The sequence below is a fragment of the Salmo salar genome, chromosome ssa15 (assembly GCF_905237065.1).
Source record: "Salmo salar chromosome ssa15, Ssal_v3.1, whole genome shotgun sequence".
Classification (NCBI taxonomy): Eukaryota; Metazoa; Chordata; class Actinopteri; order Salmoniformes; family Salmonidae; genus Salmo; species Salmo salar.
Window position 1 is genome coordinate 98,359,140 of NC_059456.1, and position 22,334 is coordinate 98,381,473.

The window sequence follows — 22,334 nt, forward strand, 5'->3', positions numbered from 1 at the left end:
AGGGAAAAAAAGTATTTGATCCCCTGCTGATTTTGTATGTTTGCCCATTGACAAAGAAATGATCAGTCTATAATTTTAATGGTAGGTTTATTTGAACAGTGAGAGACAGAATAACAACAAAAAAATCCAGAAAAACAAATGTAAAAAATGTTATAATTGATTTGCATTTTAATGAGGGAAATAAGTATTTGACCCCTCTGCAAAACATGACTTAGTACTTGGTGGCAAAACCCTTGTTGGCAATCACAGAGATCAGACGTTTCTTGTAGTTGGCCACAATGTGGAAAAAGCCCCTGCTCAAAAATCTCTTGAAAGAATTTCAAAATGTCCACCAAAAGATCTCTTAAAAAGGATAAACTCCTTTAACCTGACACCAACTCTCAAACGCAGTCATAATCACGTTCAAGGGTAAACCCCAAGCCGACAAAACCATTCAGGGTCCAAACCCACAGATCCGTGCGCCTGGGACAATAGATCCCAATAACCCAGCCCAACAGGCGGACGATATCTGGGAACCAGGGTTGTCTGGGGCAACGGGGAGCCACCAAAATCGACAACAGGTCCTCCTGATGGACCCTATCTTCAAATGGCCTGAATCAGGTTCACTGGAGAAACGCATAGAGCCTTATCCGAGTCCAGTGATGTGCCAAAGCGTCAGTCCCAATGGAGTGCCTGGATCCCTTATTGAGAAGAACAGACGTCAATGTGTGTTCTCGCGATGCATAAGATCTACGTCGACTCTGACGGTCTCATATCTGGGCCACCACCAAGCGGTGCACTCTCCACTCTGTAGAGATAGGACCACCCCCCTGGAAAGTAGATCCATACCCACGTTGAGAGATCTGGGAAGATACGTCGCCCTGAGCAACATGAAATGCACACTGGTCCATGTGAGCAGATAACAGGCCAGAGAGAGTGAGCGCGTCCCTTCCGGCATGTTGATGTAGCCACCACCATCCTGTTATCACCCAGCGCTGAAACAGACACATCAACAGAAGTCCCAGAGGCACCATAGAGGCCATCAGATCCAATAACCACAGGCACAGAGAAAAGGCACAGAGTGCCCAAGCTGAAACCGTACCAGACAGATCCAGAATGTGACCGTCCTTTGTTGGGACAAAAATACGATTCAGAACCGAGTCCAGAGCGAGACTCAGAAACAATGCGCTGAGCCGGAGTCTTATGATTCCCTATGAACCCAGAGACTGAATATGGGAAACCAGCGTAGCAGTGTGGAGCTCCACAAGTTCCCTCAACTCCGCTACGACCAGCCAACAATACCCTGATCCCCTGGTACCACACCGGTGTCAAAGCCGCCTCCACCACTATAGAAATGGTGGCAGAGATGGGGAGGACATGAAATATAGTATAGCACATGAAAATATCCATCCTTTATATCTATGGACATGAACCAATTATTGCAATAGCCGGCGAAGTGTGATCATTTTAAACTTGCAACCTTGAGGTGCTTGTTGAAAACATGGACCATTGACGGAGTGACGCCACGAAAAGGAGGAGGACGCACAACAAACTGTTGAACTGGAAGAACTCCACTGCGGGGGAGAAAACACCATCAAAGCCACGTTCAACACAAATGGTTCACTCTCCCCTGTCAAATCCAAAGCCAGGGCTTCAGGTTGGCCCGGACTGATGTCATCCGATTCACACTCTGAAAACCCTCCAGAGCCATTCAGGAATAGTATATCATCCTTAGGAATCCTAACTCTGAACACTGCCAGAGAAACCGGAATGAGCTTCACTTGGCAGGGCTCTACTCTGTCCACCAATCTTCTACAAAAAGTCAGCCCGACTCCCAATGGAAGTTGGACCCAGCCGGAGACAATGGTCACACAACTGGTCTGAGCCAAGGCCTCCTAAGTGTGTTTCCACCCCAGGAAATAGGACCGCACTCGTATCTTTTCATTTTCATTGTGAAAACCACATGCCCTAGGGCACGGTCGGAGGTTCAAACTTGGCTGGTTATTCTTACCACTGGCCATCTTAGTCAAGCAAGGAAGCATTGGCTACACAAGCAGAGCAGAAAGTAGTGGGTTTTTAGCCAACACAAAAACCGATACCAAGACCCAAATCTCGAAACATCTATGGCGGGGGTTCCAAGACCTTTTTAGCTCGCGACCCCATTTTGATATCAAATAATTATTTCAGGACAACAACATGTAAAATAAAATTTAAAAAGTGATGTAATCCACGGCCAATGTTTACTTTTTTTATGTGACAGTCTATTACAAATCAGTCTGACAGTACTTCAATAACCCCTGTTCTATGAACCAAGTACGATTTTAGTTATTTTATTTCAGAGTTTCTCTCGCGACCCCAGGCGGGGCTTTCGAGGGCGGGCTCGGCATCCAATGGCCTGTTGGCCGTGATTTCCGTTTGCTTCAGGTGAATAGGATTGGTCGTTGACTCCCCATAGTATGTTATACAGAGTGACCGACTGAAAGGCAACTGAAAAAGAGAAGCGACATTTGTGGCTAGAATATGTGGCTAAAAGCAAATTAAAGGTGCATTTGTACTGTCTACAGGATTGCATTGGGAAGAGAACAGTTAATTTGATTGTCAGTCAGTAAATCTAATCTGGAGGATACCAAGACACCTTTTCCTAAGTGAATCATAAACCCTCAAACTCTCAAGTTACCTGAGTTTAATGAGATTAGCATAGATGTGATGTTGGCCTCCATAAGCCTCCAGTGAACGCAGTGCTGTAGGAATATCTTTGGCTTGTCAAGTGGACTCTCAGAATATCTTAGCGAGCTGACACAATGGTTTAGAAACCTGCAGGTGGTACCCACATTGTGTGTGTGTGTGTGTGTGTGTGTGTGTGTTCACGCATGCATTTGCACGTGTGTGTGTCTGAATGCTGTTTGTGGAATTTGGTGTACACAGATGAGATAATCCTTTTAAAATGGGTAACTTCAGTGGGCTGCATGCTGAGGGACTCAAAGCCCTCTGTTCTGTTCTGTCTGAGGCTGAGGAAAGAAGGGCTGAACGAGGAGGGCTGAGGGTGGAGGGATGAGGAAGGCCGAGGGGAGGAGGGCTGAGGGTGGAGGGATGAGGAAGGCCGAGGGGAGGAGGGCTGAGGGTGGAGGGATGAGGAAGGCCGAGGGGAGGAGGGCTGAGGGTGGAGGGCTGAGGAAGGCCGAGGGGAGGAGGGCTGAGGGTGGAGGGATGAGGAGGGCTGAGGGTGGAGGGATGAGGAGGGCTGAGGGGAGGAGGGCTGAGGGTGGAGGGATGAGGAAGGCCGAGGGGAGGAGGGCTGAGGGTGGAGGGATGAGGAGGGCTGAGGGTGGAGGGATGAGGAGGGCTGAGGGGAGGAGGGCTGAGGGTGGAGGGATGAGGAAGGCCGAGGGGAGGAGGGCTGAGGGTGGAGGGATGAGGAAGGCCGAGGGGAGGAGGGCTGAGGGTGGAGGGATGAGGAGGGCTGAGGGTGGAGGGATGAGGAGGGCTGAGGGGAGGAGGGCTGAGGGTGGAGGGATGAGGAGGGCTGAGGGTGGAGGGATGAGGAGGGCTGAGGGTGGAGGGATGAGGAAGGCCGAGGGGAGGAGGGCTGAGGGTGGAGGGATGAGGAGGGCTGAGGGTGGAGGGATGAGGAGGGCTGAGGGTGGAGGGATGAGGAAGGCCGAGGGGAGGAGGGCTGAGGGTGGAGGGATGAGGAAGGCCGAGGGGAGGAGGGCTGAGGGTGGAGGGATGAGGAAGGCCGAGGGGAGGAGGGCTGAGGGTGGAGGGATGAGGACGGCCGAGGGGAGGAGGGCTGAGGGTGGAGGGATGAGGAGGGCTGAGGGTGGAGGGATGAGGAGGGCTGAGGGTGGAGGGATGAGGAAGGCCGAGGGGAGGAGGGCTGAGGGTGGAGGGATGAGGAAGGCCGAGGGGAGGAGGGCTGAGGGCTCCCCCACCTCCCCTGGCAACGGCTTTAACAATGTTACTAGACGATGTCTAGCTCCATTTGAGTAGAAGTATGTCTGAAACACTGCTATCTTGATCTAAATCTCATGTATTAACTCAAACATGCATCATAACCTACTGTAACTTGGCATACCTTGTGCAAATTCCCTTTAGAGTCTCCTAAAAAGGCAATTGTGTGCCCCGCCCTCACACTGACAGCCACAGCAGTAAGACGGGCGGACGGGCTGTCCAATACCGCCTCAGCTTCTATGGGCACCCTGCTGGCCATTGGACTGGGGGTATGGTCAGAGCCACAGGGATAAGCCTTCAGGGTGTTCTGGAACACAGAGAACAAACGATAGACTTCTCTCTAGAGAATGTTCCGTTCACATTATCACCGGAACCTGGTTAGTCATTTCAACAGTATTACTTCCATTCAGTAATAATTATTCACATCATTGACTCACAATCTAACCGATCCTCTTAGTTCTAATAAGAGGATTAATATTAGATTAGAGGCATACCAAAACTGCAATCTTGCTCCTTTGATTTTGCGTAACACCCTTAAATCCCTACCAATAAGTCTTCAGCTAACTCCAGTAAATTGGGATGTCTTTTGTTCCAGGACTTGTTTACTTTAAGACACATTGTTTACCAAATTAACTTTCTGTTACAATCCATCTGTCCATCTCGTTGGACTTCAATAGGCACCTCCCCATCCTTGTCAGCCTTCATTTAACAGTCCGATAGCTGAGTTGGGACAGTTTGTTTTATTAAAATGCCCCAGGCAAGCAGGCCTGATGAGCTCTGGGCTCCGGGCCGAGACTGGAGGTCATCCCGGGGTCGTACTTCACTCACAGGCATCAGGGATCTCTTGGCTGTTTGACACAGGGTTCGTTAAGGCCCTATATGTTCCATTGGCCTGCCTCTCTCTATGGCATGCTTTAAGCATGGATCTAGTCCACTTCCTGAATGCGGAAGCCAATAAGCATTACAGTGGCAAAGGTAGAGAATAAGTAGGATTTAACTAGATAAGGCATTCCATTGCTAGTACCCTGACCTTAGGAAAAATAAGGCAAATGCTTGACATTGAGCAGTGGAAACCTACACTGTCATTTATTTCATTCTGATGAACCAGAGGAATCATGTGAAAGGTTACATCTGCTCCTCTGAATAACTTACCGTGGGTAAGTTGGCACAGCTGGACTTGACCTCGTACTCGATGTAGGCCACCTCCCCTCCTCCCTCCACCCGGCCATCCTGCGTGTAGCACAGGTCTCGTGTGGAGTCGATGTGTCTGTCCAGCTCGTCCAGGGGGTACACACACAGAGCCGAGTCATCTGAGGGCCCGTTGGAGGAGCTGGCCTGGGTGGAGAAGACCCCAAGCAGTTTCTCCCCCTCTTTGCCGCCCCCCTGACCCACCTGGGCCGCCTGCAGAAGGTTGTAGTTCCTCTCTGGGGAGGAGGTAGTGTGACACACCAGGGGTACCTCTACATAGGAGTAGTAGGAGGTGTCATCCAGACACATGCGGGCAGCATACGTACGGTATTCCCGCGTCACAGCCTTAATGTCACGGCGATAGAACAAGAAGTACACATGCCCAAGCCGAGCGAAGGCAGCTACAAAATGGTGGTCGTACTCCGAAAGCCTTTCTGCCACGGCCAGCTTGGCGGTCTCGTCATATGAGAACACAGGCTCGTGGGCCAGATGGCGTGTGGAGATGGGCGGATGGCTGCTTGTGTAACCACGGCCCACATAGAGCACGGCCCGCTCCTCGCCTCGGGGCCCCACCACCAGCCCCACGGTGGACACCACCGGGTCGTTGGCCGCCACGTACTGGGTATCCACCGGTCTCTCTGTGGAGAACAGCACCTCCTTCACAGAGGTTAGGCTGCGCTTCTGGCAGGTGCCTTGGTGGACGTTACCACAGGTGATGAGCTCCATGGCTGAGGGGTCCACCAGGAGCAGCTTGTTGTGGTTGGAGGTATGCCGGGCCTGGGGGCAGTTGGCCTCTGTGACAGGGGGAAGACACTCCTTACTATCAGTCACTGGACCGGTCCTCTCCTCCTGCTCCAGACGCAGGCCGTCCAACCCGTCCAGTTGGAAGAGATGGTCCCTGGCCCCCACGTAGACCGTACCTACAGAGGGGTCTGGGTGCAGGACCAGGTGCTCAAATGAAGAGTCATTTCTGGAGAAGCGGGGATAAGTGCAGACAGCGAGGGAGCATGTGGTGGTGACCAGGAGGAAGACGAGCAGGGCTGAGATCAGAGACATCCCAAGTCGCATGGCAAATATTCTACAAAGACAAAGACAGTTAAAAGACGCTCAACATCATGTTTGCTATACAAATATATTTCTATACAGTTATACAATGTCTAACCATTTGTGTCCGACGTTAAGTTCAAGTCTCCTCCTCATCCACAAACATAAACCATTCTTGTTCACTCCACCTGTAGAGAAAAGAAAACCTGAAAATATTATTACAATCTAATATCACCCAATAATCCATCAGGAGTTACATTGGTTTGATCATGTTCAAGAACCTGCCATGCAGACACTTTAATAAAGTGATGCAGCCCGTTCTCCATTTAGACACTTGTCACTCGTCACCTCACTACCCCAGTGAATCAATGGGCCAGTGGGACACCGGGAGTCCTCTAGTACAGCTGAAACCCTTCATTAATTAAACAGCTCTCCCCAGTCCTCCCCCTTACGAAGAACTTAGTGCAGTAGTCCTACACTATGTGACTGTAACCAGTGTTATAAGGATGGGACATAAGAGGGTGAGGAGGGCCCTAGCTGGTGGACCTGAAGCAGGTGTGCTCTGATACTGAAGGTGGGTCTCAGTCAGACCCCTCTTTACTTATTCATGAAGGGATAAGAGGTCTGTTACTTCTTAGACAGTAATCTCCAGGCCCACTGCCACAGGGGTGACTACTTCTTAGACAGTAATCTCCAGGCCCACTGCCACAGGGGTGACTACTTCTTGGACAGTAACCTCCAGGCCCACTGCCACAGGGGTGACTACTTCTTGGACAGTAACCTCCAGGCCCACTGCCACAGGGGTGACTACTTCTTAGACAGTAATCTCCAGGCCCACTGCCACAGGGGTGACTACTTCTTAGACAGTAACCTCCAGGCCCACTGCCACAGGGGTGACTACTTCTTGGACAGTAACCTCCAGGCCCACTGCCACAGGGGTGACTACTTCTTGGACAGTAACCTCCAGGCCCACTGCCACAGGGGTGCTTACTTCTTGGACAGTAACCTCCAGGCCCACTGCCACAGGGGTGACTACTTCTTAGACAGTAACCTCCAGGCCCACTGCCACAGGGGTGATTACTTCTTGGACAGTAACCTCCAGGCCCACTGCCACATGGGGTGGTCACGTCTTGGACAGTAACCTCCAGGCTCACTGCCACATGGGGTGGTCACGTCTTGGACAGTAACCTCCAGGCCCACTGCCACATGGGGTGGTCATGTCTTGGACAGTAACCTCCAGGCCCACTGCCTCAGGGGTGACTACTTCTTGGACAGTAACCTCCAGGCCCACTGCCACATGGGGTGGTCACGTCTTGGACAGTAACCTCCAGGCCCACTGCCACAGGGGGTGATTACTTCTTGGACAGTAACCTCCAGGCCCACTGCCACAGGGGTGACTACTTCTTGGACAGTAACCTCCAGGCCCACTGCCACATGGGGTGGTCACGTCTTGGACAGTAACCTCCAGGCCCACTGCCACAGGGGGTGATTACTTCTTGGACAGTAACCTCCAGGCCCACTGCCACATGGGGTGGTCACGTCTTGGACAGTAACCTCCAGGCTCACTGCCACATGGGGTGGCCATGTCTTGGACAGTAACCTCCAGGCTCACTGCCACATGGGGTGGTCACGTCTTGGACAGTAACCTCCAGGCCCACTGCCACATGGGGTGGTCATGTCTTGGACAGTAACCTCCAGGCTCACTGCCACATGGGGTGGTCACGTCTTGGACAGTAACCTCCAGGCACACTGCCACATGGGGTGGTCACGTCTTGGACAGTAACCTCCAGGCTCACTGCCACATGGGGTGGTCACGTCTTGGACAGTAACCTCCAGGCCCACTGCCACATGGGGTGGTCACGTCTTGGACAGTAACTCCACACCCACTGCCACAGGAAGTGGAAAGAAATCACCAAGAGGTTGAAGTAGTCCATGAAAAATACATACAACATACAATTCCATGTGCATCACATTTTATTGAGTAAAACCTAAAGGTAACTGCCAAAATAAAGGAAAGATCAAGATAAAGTTCCTTAATAGTGTGTTGGGCCACCATGAGTCAGAACAGCTTCAATGCACCTTGTGTCAGCGTGTAGCTGGTCGGACGAAGTCAGGCGCAGGACACAGAACTGAGTAAAAACGGAACTTTACTCGAAAATAAACCAAACATATTCTACACTGGGAAACACACCAATACTGACCACTTCACAACGAACAAACATGCACAAAACCATGTGGGAACCAGAGGGTTAAATAGGGAGTAAATTATAACGTAATGGAAACCAGGTGTGTACAATCAAGACAAAACAACATAGAAAAAGAAACGTAGATCGGTGGCAGCTAGAAAGCCGGTGACGTCGACCGCCGAACACAACCCGAACAAGGAGAGGCACCAACTTCGGCGGAAGTCGTGACAGCATGTCTGGAACTGGAGAAAGCTCTGTCCCAGGGGCCGCTCCAGAATCTCCCATAAGTAATCAATTGGGTTGAGATCTGGTGACTGAGACGACCATGACACATGGTTTACATCATTTTCATGCTCATCAAACCATTCAGTGAAGGGGGCATTGTCATCCTATGGAGGCATAGCTATGGTAGCCAAAATAATGGCATGCCCAGTATTTTTTATACATGACCCTGAGCATGATGGGATGGTAATTGCTTAATTCACTTAGGAACCACACCTGTGCGGAAGCACCTGATTTCAAAATACTGTATCCCTCATTTATTCAAGTGTTCCCATTATTTTGGCAGTTACCTGTATATCCAGAATAGTATTGGGGGGGGGGGGGGGTCACTTTATAATTGCTTTATAGAGCCATTATCCCTATCAAGATCACTCTATACATCTATTTGTGGGCCTCTAAACCCTGCCACTGTTGTCCTTGATGCTCAGTTTCTGTCTAGACCAGCGGTTCCCAAACTAGGGGTCGAGAACCCATGTGGGGGCGCCTGATATGAAATTTGGAGAATTTCCAAAATCCTTAAAAATATATATAATCTACAAAATATATATATTAGAATATCGTCTTTGTACTGTATCTCATTGTAATGTGGTTAATCTTAAAAATCTAAATTATTCAAATCTAAAAGATAAAATTCAACGAGAGAGAGCCCTTAGATCATGAGAAAGGCAGCACTTGAATAATTCTCAGGGTGAATGGCTAGGCCTGCTACGCTATGAAACCACACACTATTACAGAGACTGATATTACTGGCTGCAATTGATATGAGGAAAACAATGTGCAGAGGCACAGAAACTCACATCAATAACTTTGTCAGATAACACTGTTAAACAAATAATTTATGCTCTGACTGAATGACTCACAAACTACCCAGCTAGCACAGTGGATCTGGGCCGATTCCGGCTGAGAGTCGGGGCACTCGACTGAGAGTCAGACTCGGCCGACGTCATGTGGCCCAAGACTGGGCAGCCTTCGGCAGTATTACTTATGGCTAGGATGCGGGGATTGAGCTCGGGCCAATTCCGGTGTGAGTTATCTGGGCCAAATGTATTACTTGGGGCTCGGACCAATTGGGGCAACTCTCTGGTAGATGATTACACAGGCTGCTTTATATATTTAATAATTCATTATTTATTTATTTTTCCATATCTTCCTCATTGTTTCTGTGATCAAAAAATACAATTAACATTTAAATGAAATTCTTTAAGAGTCCTGTGTAGGTTTTTTGTATTTTGCTACTTTGTGGAAGGCAATTGATAAGCATTAAAAACATTGTGGATGGAACTTCCCGAGTGGCGCAGCGGTCTAAGACACTGCATCGCAGTACAAACTGCGTCTCAACAAAAGCTGGTTTGAGATCCATGCCGGCTGCGACCTGGAGACCCATGAGGCGACGCACAATTGGCCCAGCGTCGTCCGAGTTAGGGGAGAGTTTGTAGCGACTCCTGTGGCGGGCTAGGTGCATGCACGCTGACACGGTCACCAGGTGTATGGTGAGGTTTATGGTGTTTCCTCCGAGACAAAATGGTTTTGTTTTTTTGTGGATTGGTATCATTTGTATGTATAATAGTAATATTTAAAACTACTAAATCGGGTAATTTTTTTAACATTTATTTAAATATAAATCGGGTCGCTTCTGGGGGGATTCTGGTAAGATGCCAGAATTCTGGTAGACGGAAACGGGCCGATGTACTTGGGTCGATTCTGGGCAAGTCCGACACCCGATTCTGGGCCGATTCAATCAGTTCCGGCCCGCTTCTGGGCCAAGAGAGTCGCTTCTGGACTAATTCCTCATTGCTCGCTGGGTCCCCAGCTTATGCTCTCCAAATGGACGTTAGCTGTGAGGGCAGAGATGCCAATGCATTGGCTTTTGTTCGATATACATGTCGGGGGATGCTATTCACGAGGACATAATGTTCTGTCTCACGATTCCCGAGCATGAAAAAGCATAGGCGATGTTCAGTGTGCTGCGTGGCTATATTGACGATAAACAGATTCCATGGGATCGAATGGTGGGCTTTTGCAAAGACGGGTCTCCATCTATGGCAGAACTGCGGGCAGGCCTCTGCACTGTAGTTATGAAAGTGTCTTCCTCTGCAATATGAACGTATTATATGATACACAGAGAGCAACTGGCGGAAAAAAAGAGCTGAGCACAGAACTCGCGAGATATACTGCAGCAAGTAACTTCGATTGTAAACTACATTAAACCACATCCACTGCGTGCACGTCTGTTTGCAAAACTATGTGGAGTTATGGGATCAGAGTATGACAATGTTCTATTTCATAGTGAGGCTTGGTGGTTATCGAGGGGGAGTGCTGCAAAGAGGAACTGTTGTCATTCACAATGGATGTAAAAAATGTAAAAAAGACTTGGTTGACTTTCTGTGTAATGAAAATAAATTAACAGAAAACAGCATCAGTAAATGTCCCACACGAATGATGACCTCCAACGCTTGGAAGAGCACTTTGGGACTTACTTCCCAATCCGTTTGACTGTGATCCTGGCTCAGTTGACATGCCGGTAAGTGAAATCGATACCGAATGCTACAGACAACACATTCACAGGTCACTACGGAGGAGTTTTGGTTCCTGACTCAAAGGGAATACCCTGCCATCTCCCTTTGAGCATTAATACCGCGTTCAAAACAACTGGGAACTCATAAATCTACGACTTTCGACTTCAGTGTGTTCAAGACAACTGGGAACCCTGAAAGAAACGAGCTCCGACTGCGAAAAGTCATCCAACTCGGAATTCTAACTTGGGATCTCTGGCCTCTTTCTAGAACGCCGACTTTCAGACCTAAAGATCATTGAAGTCATGATTTGACATCGCATTTTTCCGAGTTACCAGTTGTCTTGAAAGGACCATAAAACTCAGGGTAGGCTACCCTTCGACAGCTCATATCTGTTTGAAGCTGGATTCATTGCTCTTGTCTGGATTAAAACCAAATATCGATCCAGGTTGGATGTGACAGCAGAGATGAGGTGCGCACTGTCGACCACGCCCCCTGGCTTTGAGACATACCTCAAGCCACACCCATCTCATTAGTGGTGGTGAGATAAGATACATTACGTCAGACTAATTTGTAATTGACTGTTATAGCCCCACATTAGAAGTATGTGATGGTGAGTTGAGAAAACATGTTTTTCAACTGACTGCCATAGCCCATAAAGAAGTAAACATTGGCTGTTAATTACATACTTTTTTTCACATGGTTGGGGTCATGAGAATTTTCAAATATCAATATGGGGTTGTGGCCCAAAGAAGACCTAGTGGCCCATGGTACACAGCTGCACTGTGAGGCCTGGGAAGAATAGAGAACACAGCCATGCTACTGGTCTGCCGTCCTCACCTGCTCTTTGACTGGCTGATGTCCCACTGTAGATATTTTTAGTGCAGCAGGAACAATAGTCATGGGAACTTCCTCTTAGTAACAGGAGTAGCAGCGTAGGACAGGACTGGGAAAACAATAATTTCCTTTTTACTAACATAAAAAGGAGCCTCATTTCCAATGTTTTCTTTACATCCTATCTCTTCTAGATCATAACTGGAGTGACCGAACAAGATTCTTCAGCTGAATAGCCACTATAGTACTTCTACTACTACCATCAATCTGAATCTAAGTACTTCTGGAAATGTGGAGTGTCTGCCCAAATTGTAACAAGAATGTAGCACTTAACTGTTACTACTACTACTGCTACAGTACAGTTTGTAATGATTAAAGACAATAGGAGGAGAGGGGCTCTGGGACAGGGCACGCAGAGCCAACAACCTCCAGAGTTCATGGGCCATGTCTGGAATGCATGGCTCTGCCCTGGTGCAGTCCAAGGAACCTATAAATAACTACTGCTAGACTATTAGGCTGTCAACAGCACTGGTGGTCTGACCAGGGTTTTACAATCCCACTACACGACAGCCAAGTCCACTGAGCTCCACTGCTCAACGCATAGAGACCTCAGAAACAGAGAGACTCTCCTCTATGTTGATCAATCATTGAAAGTGCCTGCAGTGCATGTTTGAACCTTCAACTCCTAATGACTTGTGACAGGGTTCTAAAGGCTAAGACCCCATAAAAATGAGAGATCAGCAGCGAATGCCTCCAAAAAGACAGGGGTGCGATTATTTTCGGGCGCCGTCTGAATGAAATGGGCCTCAGGCTCGGAGACCTGACATTGTTCTGTTGCTCCTGGCATCTCCCCCTTTGGTACACGGCCAAATGGTACTGTACCGACTGCTTGATTTACGACAGGCTCCGATGAGCACACACAGCCATCATAGTTCATAGTTTCATGACTACGAGGCAAAGGCAGTATCCAACTACAGTACAGTTAAATCTACCACATAGATGTTCTGTTTTACAGAAAGCATAAACGTCACAGCATAGGGTGTAGTTGTCAGACTTCGAGGGTCTTTCTGTAAGGAATAACACCGGCCAGTCACAGTCACAGATGTCTTCTATTGTAGTATATAATACAAAATGTTGGTATAGACAAAGATCAATGTAAACGAGCTGATATCAATGGCGGACGTACACACACTTGGCCCTCTGCCATTTCCGTCCACTTCTATAGGTCTATAGCAAACAGCTCTCACATAAACACACAGAGGGTCTTTCTCTATGTCCCCAGTGTTGAAAGGGGGGGTCTGTGTAGCCCGTTGGTGGGAATAGTGTCCCTTTCAGTCCTCTGACCAAGAGGCTTCTCTGACCGGGTGGAGAATAAAGCCACTTCCTTGTGAAGAGCTTCACACAGTCGGTCTTATAACGGGATCCTTCATGTAAGCCTAGACGTTTCTGATGGTGGTTTGTCAGGGGGAATCAAGGTGCAGCAGAACTAACACAGACTTATTCCAGTTGGCTCTAGAGTCTGAGATCAAGCCAAACACTACACTGGTCTGCCTTATGGACAGTAAAGAGAGAGGGAGAGAGAAAAAGAGCAGGGGAGAGAGAGAGAGAGCAGGGGAGAGAGAGCGAGAGAGCGGGAGAGAGAGAGAGTGAGCAGGTGAGAGAGAGCGAGAGAGCGGGAGAGCAGGGGAGAGAGAGAGAGTGAGCAGGGAAGAGAGAGAAAGAGAGAGCAGGGGAGAGAGAACGAGAAAACAGGGGAGAGAGAACGAGAAAACAGGGGAGAGAGAACGAGAGAGCAGGGGAGAGAGAACGAGAGAGCAGGGGAGAGAGAGATCAGGGGAGAGAGCAGGGGAGAGAGAGAGAGAGCAGGGGAGCGTGAGAAAGAGAGAGAGCAGGAGAGAGATAAAGAGAGAGATTATTCCGCAAGAATGATGAATGGAGGCAGCTGAAGGATTATGTATTCATACATAATCTATATATCAGAATAAATATACTTATAAATAGTTGTGTAAAACTAAAGTATACAGTGCATACTGAAAGTATTCAGACCCCTTGACTTTTTCCACATTTTGATACGTTATAGCCTTATTCTCAAATTGATTAAATTACATTTTTTTTCTCATCAGTCTACACACAATACCCCATAATGATAAAGCAAAAATAGGTTTAAAATAATAATTCAAAATATATTTTTACATAAGTATTCAGACGTTTGCAATGAGACTCGAAATTGAGCTCAGTTGCGTCCTGTGTCCATTGATTATCCTTGATATGATTCTACAACTTGATTGAAATCCACCTGTGGTAAATTCAATTAATTGGACATGATTTGGAAAGGCACACACCTGTCTATATAAGGTCCCACAGTTGACAGTGCATGTCAGAGCAAAAACTAAGCCATGAGGTCGAAGGAATTCTCAGAGAAGGTCCTGCTGAGAGGCTAGTGGTCAGGTCCTGCTGAGAGGCTGGTGGTCAGGTCCTGCTGAGAGGCTGGTGGTCAGGTTCTGTTGAGAGGCTGGTGGTCAGGTCCTGCTGAGAGACTGGTGGTCAGGTCCTGTTGAGAGGCTGGTGGTCAGGTCCTGCTGAGAGGCTGGTGGTCAGGTCCTGTTGAGAGGCTGGTGGTCAGGTCCTGTTGAGAGGCTGGTGGTCAGGTCCTGTTGAGAGGCTGGTGGTCTGGTCCTGTTGAGAGTCTGGTGGTCAGGTCCTGCTGAGAGGCTGGTGGTCAGGTCCTGCTGAGAGGCTGGTGGTCAGGTCCTGCTGAGAGGCTAGTGGTCAGGTCCTGTTGAGAGACTGGTGGTCAGGTCCTGCTGAGAGGCTGGTGGTCAGGTCCTGTTGAGAGGCTGGTGGTCAGGTCCTGCTGAGAGGCTGGTGGTCTGGTCCTGTTGAGAGGCTGGTGGTCAGTTCCTGTTGAGAGGCTGGTGGTCAGGTCCTGCTGAGAGGCTGGTGATCAGGTCCTGCTGAGAGGCTGGTGGTCAGGTCCTGTTGAGAGGCTGGTGATAGGTCCTGCTGAGAGGCTAGTGGTCAGGTCCTGTTGAGAGACTGGTGGTCAGGTCCTGCTGAGAGTCTGGTGGTCAGGTCCTGTTGAGAGGCTGGTGGTCAGGTCCTGTTGAGAGGCTGGTGGTCAGTTCCTGTTGAGAGACTGGTGGTCAGGTCCTGCTGAGAGGCTGGTGGTCAGGTCCTGTTGAGAGGCTGGTGATAGGTCCTGCTGAGAGGCTTGTGGTCAGGTCCTGTTGAGAGGCTGGTGGTCAGGTCCTGTTGAGAGGCTGGTGATAGGTCCTGCTGAGAGGCTGGTGGTCAGGTCCTGTTGAGAGGCTGGTGATAGGTCCTGCTGAGAGGCTAGTGGTCAGGTCCTGTTGAGAGACTGGTGGTCAGGTCCTGCTGAGAGTCTGGTGGTCAGGTCCTGTTGAGAGGCTGGTGGTCAGGTCCTGTTGAGAGGCTGGTGGTCAGTTCCTGTTGAGAGGCTGGTGGTCAGGTCCTGTTGAGAGACTGGTGGTCAGGTCCTGCTGAGAGGCTGGTGGTCAGGTCCTGTTGAGAGGCTGGTGATAGGTCCTGCTGAGAGGCTTGTGGTCAGGTCCTGTTGAGAGGCTGGTGGTCAGGTCCTGTTGAGAGGCTGGTGATCAGGTTCTGTTGAGGGTCTGGTGATCAGGTCCTGTTGAGAGGCTGGTGATCAGGTCCTGCTGAGAGGCTGGTGATCAGGTCCTGTTGAGAGGCTGGTGGTCAGGTCCTGTTGAGACGCTGGTGGTCAGGTCCTGTTGAGAGGCTGGTGATCAGATCCGACTGATAGCCTGGTGATCAGGTCCTGCTGAGAGGCTGGTGGTCAGTTCCTGTTGAGAGGCTGGTTCAGGTCCTGATGAGAGGCTGGTGGACAGGTCCTGTTGACTCTGCTGTGGCCACAGCACCAGGACAGGAGTCAACTACTCCAACCAAATTACAGACAACACTACTGACTGTGGGGTTCTTCAGGGAATGATCTGAGTAAAATTTGAACTTTTGAGGAGCGCGTGAATGCAGAAAATAACAAAGTAAAAACACATTCTGTCTTCCTGGATTTCTATCTATCTTTTACACTCTTTCCTCTTTTCTCTGCTGTGAACTTTAAAGACCAAACCAACATGATCAGGTTGACCAATCCATTTGCAAGTGAAATATAGTTGGCATTTAGCAGTTCGGCCACAAGTGTTCTGCAGAGCAGAAGTAGCTACAATGGAAGTGAGATTTAAGAAGAATTTATGTTGTGTGATTGTGTCAATATGTTTTATTCAGACCATATGGCGTTATTATCATCCTGTGAATAGGATATTGATAATGTACGTCTTTGTGTTGCCATCACAGGAGGCTGAAGAGGGGGAGAAACAGGCTTATTCATGCGTTTGTACCCTGGCTGCATACCTTACCACCTACTGCATCTCTGTAAGTGAAGGCTGCTGAGGTGAGGACGGCTCATAATAATGGCTAGAATGGAGTCAATGGAATGGTATCAAACACATGGAAACCACGTGTTTGATGCCATTCCATTGACTCCATTCCAGCCATTATTATGAGTTGTCCTCCCCTCAGCAGCCTCCACTGATCTCCGTCACACAAAACAGCCTCTCTTTCATATCGCTGAATAGACTGAGAAAGCCCTTTGTCATTTGTGGTTGTCTTGACGACGTCCCGTGGTTGGATGAAAAGAAAGCCTAGCGTCAACTCATAGGCAATTAAATTAGTAGCAACTGTACAACCACTGATGCTTCCCTGACAAAATAATTCATGGTTAGGTTGATGGGATTATAATTTAAGAATAGAGGTCATGGTAAGAAACGCTCCATGTGCTGCATTGAATTATTCCCCTCACTTGACGAGACATTAGTACATTTAAACAAAAAGTACACCAATAAGAATGATTTTCGATGCACCATGCAAGCAATAGCTATTTGTTTTCCGTAATGTGGGAATCTACAGAGATGGACTGAAAATAACAAGACACATTTTTCATAGAGGAGTGAGGAAACTTAATAAACAAGCGCTCAGCAATTCATAAGTAAACATAGGCAACAGCAGAGGGGCCCCATAAGCCTATAAGAACAGAGATACATTGCACTCCTCCCTCTCCTCTTCCTCAGTGACTGGTATCACAGGCGCCTATCAGAATGCCAACTATTTGTTTAAGGCTTGGCAGTGAGGACTTCTCCCAAGCTCTGGCCTAGAGCAATGTGGATGAATGTGTATTTTAACAAAACACTCCACTACTGGGGAATGTAAAATGGGGAAGCTTTAGTTTACTGGCAATAGAGGCCTCAACGACTAGGGTGGCAGGTAGCCAAGCGGTTAAGAGCGTTGGGCCAGTAACCGAAAAGTCGCTGGTTTCAATCCCTGAGCTGACTAGATTAAAAATCTGTCGATGTGCCTTTGAGAAAGGCACTTAACCTTAATTGCTCCTGTAAGTTGCTCTGGATAAGAGCATCTGCTAAATTACTAACATGTAAAATGGAAGACACCCCATTCCACTTTCTGGCGGCTTTAGAGAGGCAATGGAAGTCTTAGAAAGTGTCACGTTACAGCACAAGATGCTGTAATGTCGATAGAGATGCAACAGAAGGACAACAAATTATCAGACAGGGCACTTCCGGTATGGAATCTTCTCAGGTTTTGGCCTGCCATATGAGTTCTGTTATACTCACAGACACCATTCAAACGGTTTCAGAAACTTTAGAGTATTTTCTATTCAAATCTACTAATTATATGCATATTCTAGTTTCTGGGCAGGAGTAGTGACCAGATTAAATTGGCTACGTTTTTTAATCCGGCCGTGAAAATACTGCCCCCTATCCCAAAGAAGTTAAAGTAAAAATCTTCTTCCAGTTCATGGTGAATAATCGCTGTTCTGATGTTCAGAAGTTATTTTTGGTCATAAGAGAAACAGGAACATTATATACAAAATATGTTCAAAAAATAAGTTACAAACAACGCAAAGAAACTGACAAAATAGCACAATTGTTCAGGAGCATGTAAAACATCAGCAATCCTCTTCGGTGCCATCATATAGCCATGTTACTTTCTACACCTTATATATGTAAATAGCCATGTTATTTTCTTCTCCCTATATATGTATGTAGCCATGTTATTTTCTTCTCCCTATATTTGTAAATAGCCATGTTATTTTCTTCTCCCTATATATGGATATAGCAATGTTATTTTCTACTCCCTATATATGAATACAGCCATGTTATTTTTATTCATTTTTCACTGTGTCACTATTTCTATTTAATTTGATCTTATCTTTATCTCTGCATTGTTGGAAAAGGACTCGTAAGCATTTCACTGTTAGTCTACACCTGCTGTTTAAAATGTTGATTTAATGACACGCTGGGCTTTTAAAACAGTTCTGTCCAACCAGACATAAAGCCTATCCCTACAGGAGAAGCAGACTGCCAAGAAATGCTTGGTCCTCTTAGATAGAGATGTTGAGGGGTAGGGCCTTCTGTGATGACTGATCTGGATTGGATCTTTTAGATAGGGGGTGGGGCCTGATGTGATGACTGATCTGGATTTGTCCTCTTAGATGGAGGGGAGGGGCCTGATGTGATGACAACTGGATTGGTCCTCTTAGATGGATTGGTCACCTCTGCAGTCTCATAAAGGGGCTATTGTGTGGCCAGCGCCATTACACAAAGTGGCTCCTTTCTGTTTTCCTCCATTAACAAATACAGGGAAGTTGGTCGGGGAAATGAAATATTAGTGTGGCAGAGCTGTATGTGTGCATGTACACTACCATTCAAAAGTTTGAGGTCACTTAGAAATGTCATTGTTTTTGAAAGAAAAGCTATTTTTTTTGTCCATTAAAATAACATCAAATTCATCAGAAATACAGTGTAGACATTGTTAATGTTTAAATCACTATTGTAGCTGGAAACGGCAGATTTTTTATGGAATATCTACATAGGCGTACAGAGGCCCATTATCAGCAACCATCACTCCTGTGTTCCAATGGCACGTTGTGTTAGCTAATCCAAGCTTATCATTTTAAAAGGCTAATTGATCATTAGAAAACCCTTTTGCAATTATGTTAGCACAGCTGAAAACGGTTGTGCTTTTTAAAAAAGCAATAAAACTGGCCTTGTTTAGACTAGTTAAGTATCTGGAGCATCAGCACTTGTGGGTTTGTTTACAGGTTCAAAATGGCCAGAAACAAAGACATTCCTTCTGAAACTCGTCAGTCTATTCTTGTTCTGAGAAATGAAGGCTATTCCATGCGAGAAATTGCCAAGAAACTGAAGATTTCATACAACACTGTGTACTACTCCCTTCACAGAACAGCGCAAAGTGTCACTAACCAGAATAGAAAGAGGAGTGGGAGGCCCCGGTGCACAACTGAGCAAGAGGACAAGTACATTAGAGTGTCTAGTTTGAGAAACACACGCCTCACAAGTCCTCAACTGGCAGCTTCATTAAATAGTACCCGCAAAACACCAGTCTCAACGTCAACAGTGAAGAGGCGACTCTGGGATGCTGGCCTTCAAGGCAGAGTTGCAAAGAAAAAGCCAGATCTCAGACTGGCCAATAAAAATAAATTATTAAGATGGGCAAAAGAACACAGACACTGGACAGAGGAAGATTGGAAAAAAGTGTTATGGACAGACAAATCTTTTTTATTTCACCTTTATTTAACTTGTTATGGATAGGGGGCAGTATTTTCACGGACGGATAAAAAACGTACCCGATTTAATCGGATTATTACTCCTGCCCAGAAACTAGAATATGCATATAATTATTAGCTTTGGATAGAAAACACTCCAAAGTTTCTAAAACTGTTTGAATGGTGTCTGTGAGTATAACAGAACTCATTTGGCAGGCCAAAACCTGAGAAGATTCCAAACAGGAAGCGCCCTCTCTGACCATTTCTTGGCCTTCTTGATCATCTCTATCCAAAACAGGGGATCTCTGCTGTAACGTGACATTTTCTAACGCTCCCATAGGCTCTCAGAAGGCACCAGAACGTTGAATGATGACTTTGCAGGCCATGGCTGAAAAACAGTAGCGCATTTGGTAAGTGGTCGATCTGAGAACAATGAGACTGGCGCGCGTGTGCACGAGACGACTTCATGTTTACATTTTCAGTCTTTGAACGAAAACAACGACTCCCGGTCTGAATATTATTGCTTTTTTACGAGAAAAATCGCATAAAAATTGATTTTAAACAGCGTTTGACATGCTTCGAAGTACGGTAATGGAATATTTAGAATTTTTTTGTCACGAAACGCTTCGTTACCTTTCGGATAGTGTCTTGAACGCACAACAAAACGCCGCTATTTGGATAACTATGGATTATTTGGAACCAAACCAACATTTGTTATTCAAGTAGAAGTCCTGGGAGTGCATTCTGACGAAGAACAGCAAAGGTAATCCAATTTTTCTTATAGTAAATCTGAGTTTGGTGAGTACCAAACTTGGTGGGTGTCAAAATAGCTAGCCCGTGATGGCGAGTTATCTACTCAGAATATTGCAAAATGTGCTTTCACCGAAAAGCTATTTTAAAATCGGACACCGCGATTGCATAAAGGAGTTCTGTATCTATAATTCTTAAAATAATTATGTTTTTTTGTGAAAGTTTATCGTGAGTAATTTAGTAAATTCACCGGAAGTGTTCGGTGGGAATGCTAGTTCTGAACGTCACATGCTAATGTAAAAAGCTGGTTTTTGATATAAATATGAACTTGATTGAACAAAACATGCATGACCCGAATTCATTTTGTATGCATTTTGAAGGAGGGAAACCGAGTGGATTATTGACTGAAGCGCACCAGCTAAACTGAGTTTTTATGGATATAAAATATGGATATATCGAACAAAAGGACCATTTGTAATGTAACTGGGACCTTTTGGAGTGCCAACAGAAGAAGATCTTCAAAGGTAAGGCATATATTATATCGCTATTTCTGACTTTCGTGTCGCAACTCCCTGGTTGAAAATGATTTGTTATGCATTTGTGTGCTGGGCGCTGTCCTCAGATAATCGCATGGTTTGCTTTCACCGTAAAGCCTTTTAGAAATCTGACACGGTGGCTGGATTAACAACAAGTTAAGCTTTATTTTGAAGTATTGCACTTGTGATTTCATGAAAGTTAAATATTTATAGTAATTTAATTTGAATTTCACGCTCTGCAATTTCACCGGATGTTGGCCAGATGGGAGCGTCCCAATCATCCACAAGAAGTTAAGATGGAGAGGAAAGCACTTTTGAAGAGCAACCAAGCATCCTCTACTGACGGGATGAGGTCAATATCCTTCCAGGATACCCGGGCCAGGTCAATTAGAAAGGTCTGCTCGCTAAAGGGTTTTAGTGAGCGTTTGACAGTGATGAGGGGTTGTCGTTTGACCGCAGACCCATTACACACGCAGGCAATGAGGCAGTGATCGCTGAGATCCTGGTTGAAGACAGCAGAGGTGTATTTAGAGGGCAGGTTGATTACGGATTTAGAGGGTGCCCATGATTACGGATTTAGGGTTGTACCTGGTAGGTTCCTTGATGATTTGTGTGAGATTGATGGCATCTAGCTTAGATTGTAGGACGGCCGGGGTGTTAACCTGTTAGGGCTAGGGGGCAGTATTGACACGGCTGGATAAAAAACATACCCGATTTAATCTGGTTACCACTCCTACCCAGTAACTAGAATATGCATATACTTATTACATATGGATAGAACACACCCAAAATTTTCTAAAACTGTTTGAATGGTGTCTGTGAGTATAACAGAACTCAAATGGCAGGTCAAAACCTGAGAGATTCCATTACAGGAAGTGGCCTGTCTGACCATTTGTTGAACTTCTTTTCCATCTCTATCATTTACTAAGGATCTCTGCTCTAACGTGACACTTCCCACGTCGTCCATAGGCGCTCAGAGCCCGGGAAAAAACAGAATGTCGTCATTCCAGCCCCAGGCTGAAACACATTATCGCCTTTCTCAAGTGGCCGATCAAGGGACACTGGCTTATGCGCATGACCCCGACCGCCCCCGCCTTTGGGATTTTTTCCTCTGTTTGCCGAAAAGGAGATTCCCTGTCGGAATATTATCGCTTTTCTACGAGAAAAATGTTGTAAAAATTGATTTTAAACAGCGGTTGACATGCTTCGAAGTACGGTAATGGAATACTTAGAATTTTATTGTCACGAATTGCGCCATGCGCGCGACACTTCTTTACTATTTCGGATAGTGTCTGGAACGCATACGAACAAAACGCCGCTATTCGGATATAACGATGGATTATTTTGGACCAAACCAACATTTGTTATTGAAGTAGCAGTCCTGGGTGTGTATTCTGACGAAGACAACAAAAGGTAATCAAACTTTTATAATAGTAAATATGATTATGGTGAGTGC

General features: G+C 46.8%; 1 protein-coding gene across 4 annotated transcripts in view; it reads right to left on the minus strand.

Annotated features, from left to right (window-relative positions):
• The window catches only part of LOC106572747 (plexin-B1), a 99,894-nt gene that overhangs the window by 29,335 nt on the left and 48,225 nt on the right, over positions 1-22,334 (minus strand). For 3 of the 4 annotated variants that reach the window (XR_006759313.1, XR_006759311.1, XM_014147187.2), the window contains exons 2-4: positions 6,281-6,350; positions 5,083-6,196; positions 4,055-4,237 (exon numbers count right to left, since the gene is read on the minus strand). Coding sequence is in view for 1 of the 4 variants with exons in the window: in XM_014147187.2 (XP_014002662.1) it covers positions 4,055-4,237; positions 5,083-6,186 (1,287 nt within the window). In the remaining 3 variants the exon portion in view is untranslated. The remainder of the gene's footprint in view (positions 1-4,054; positions 4,238-5,082; positions 6,197-6,280; positions 6,351-22,334) is intronic. The other variant, XR_006759312.1, reaches the window with a different exon arrangement.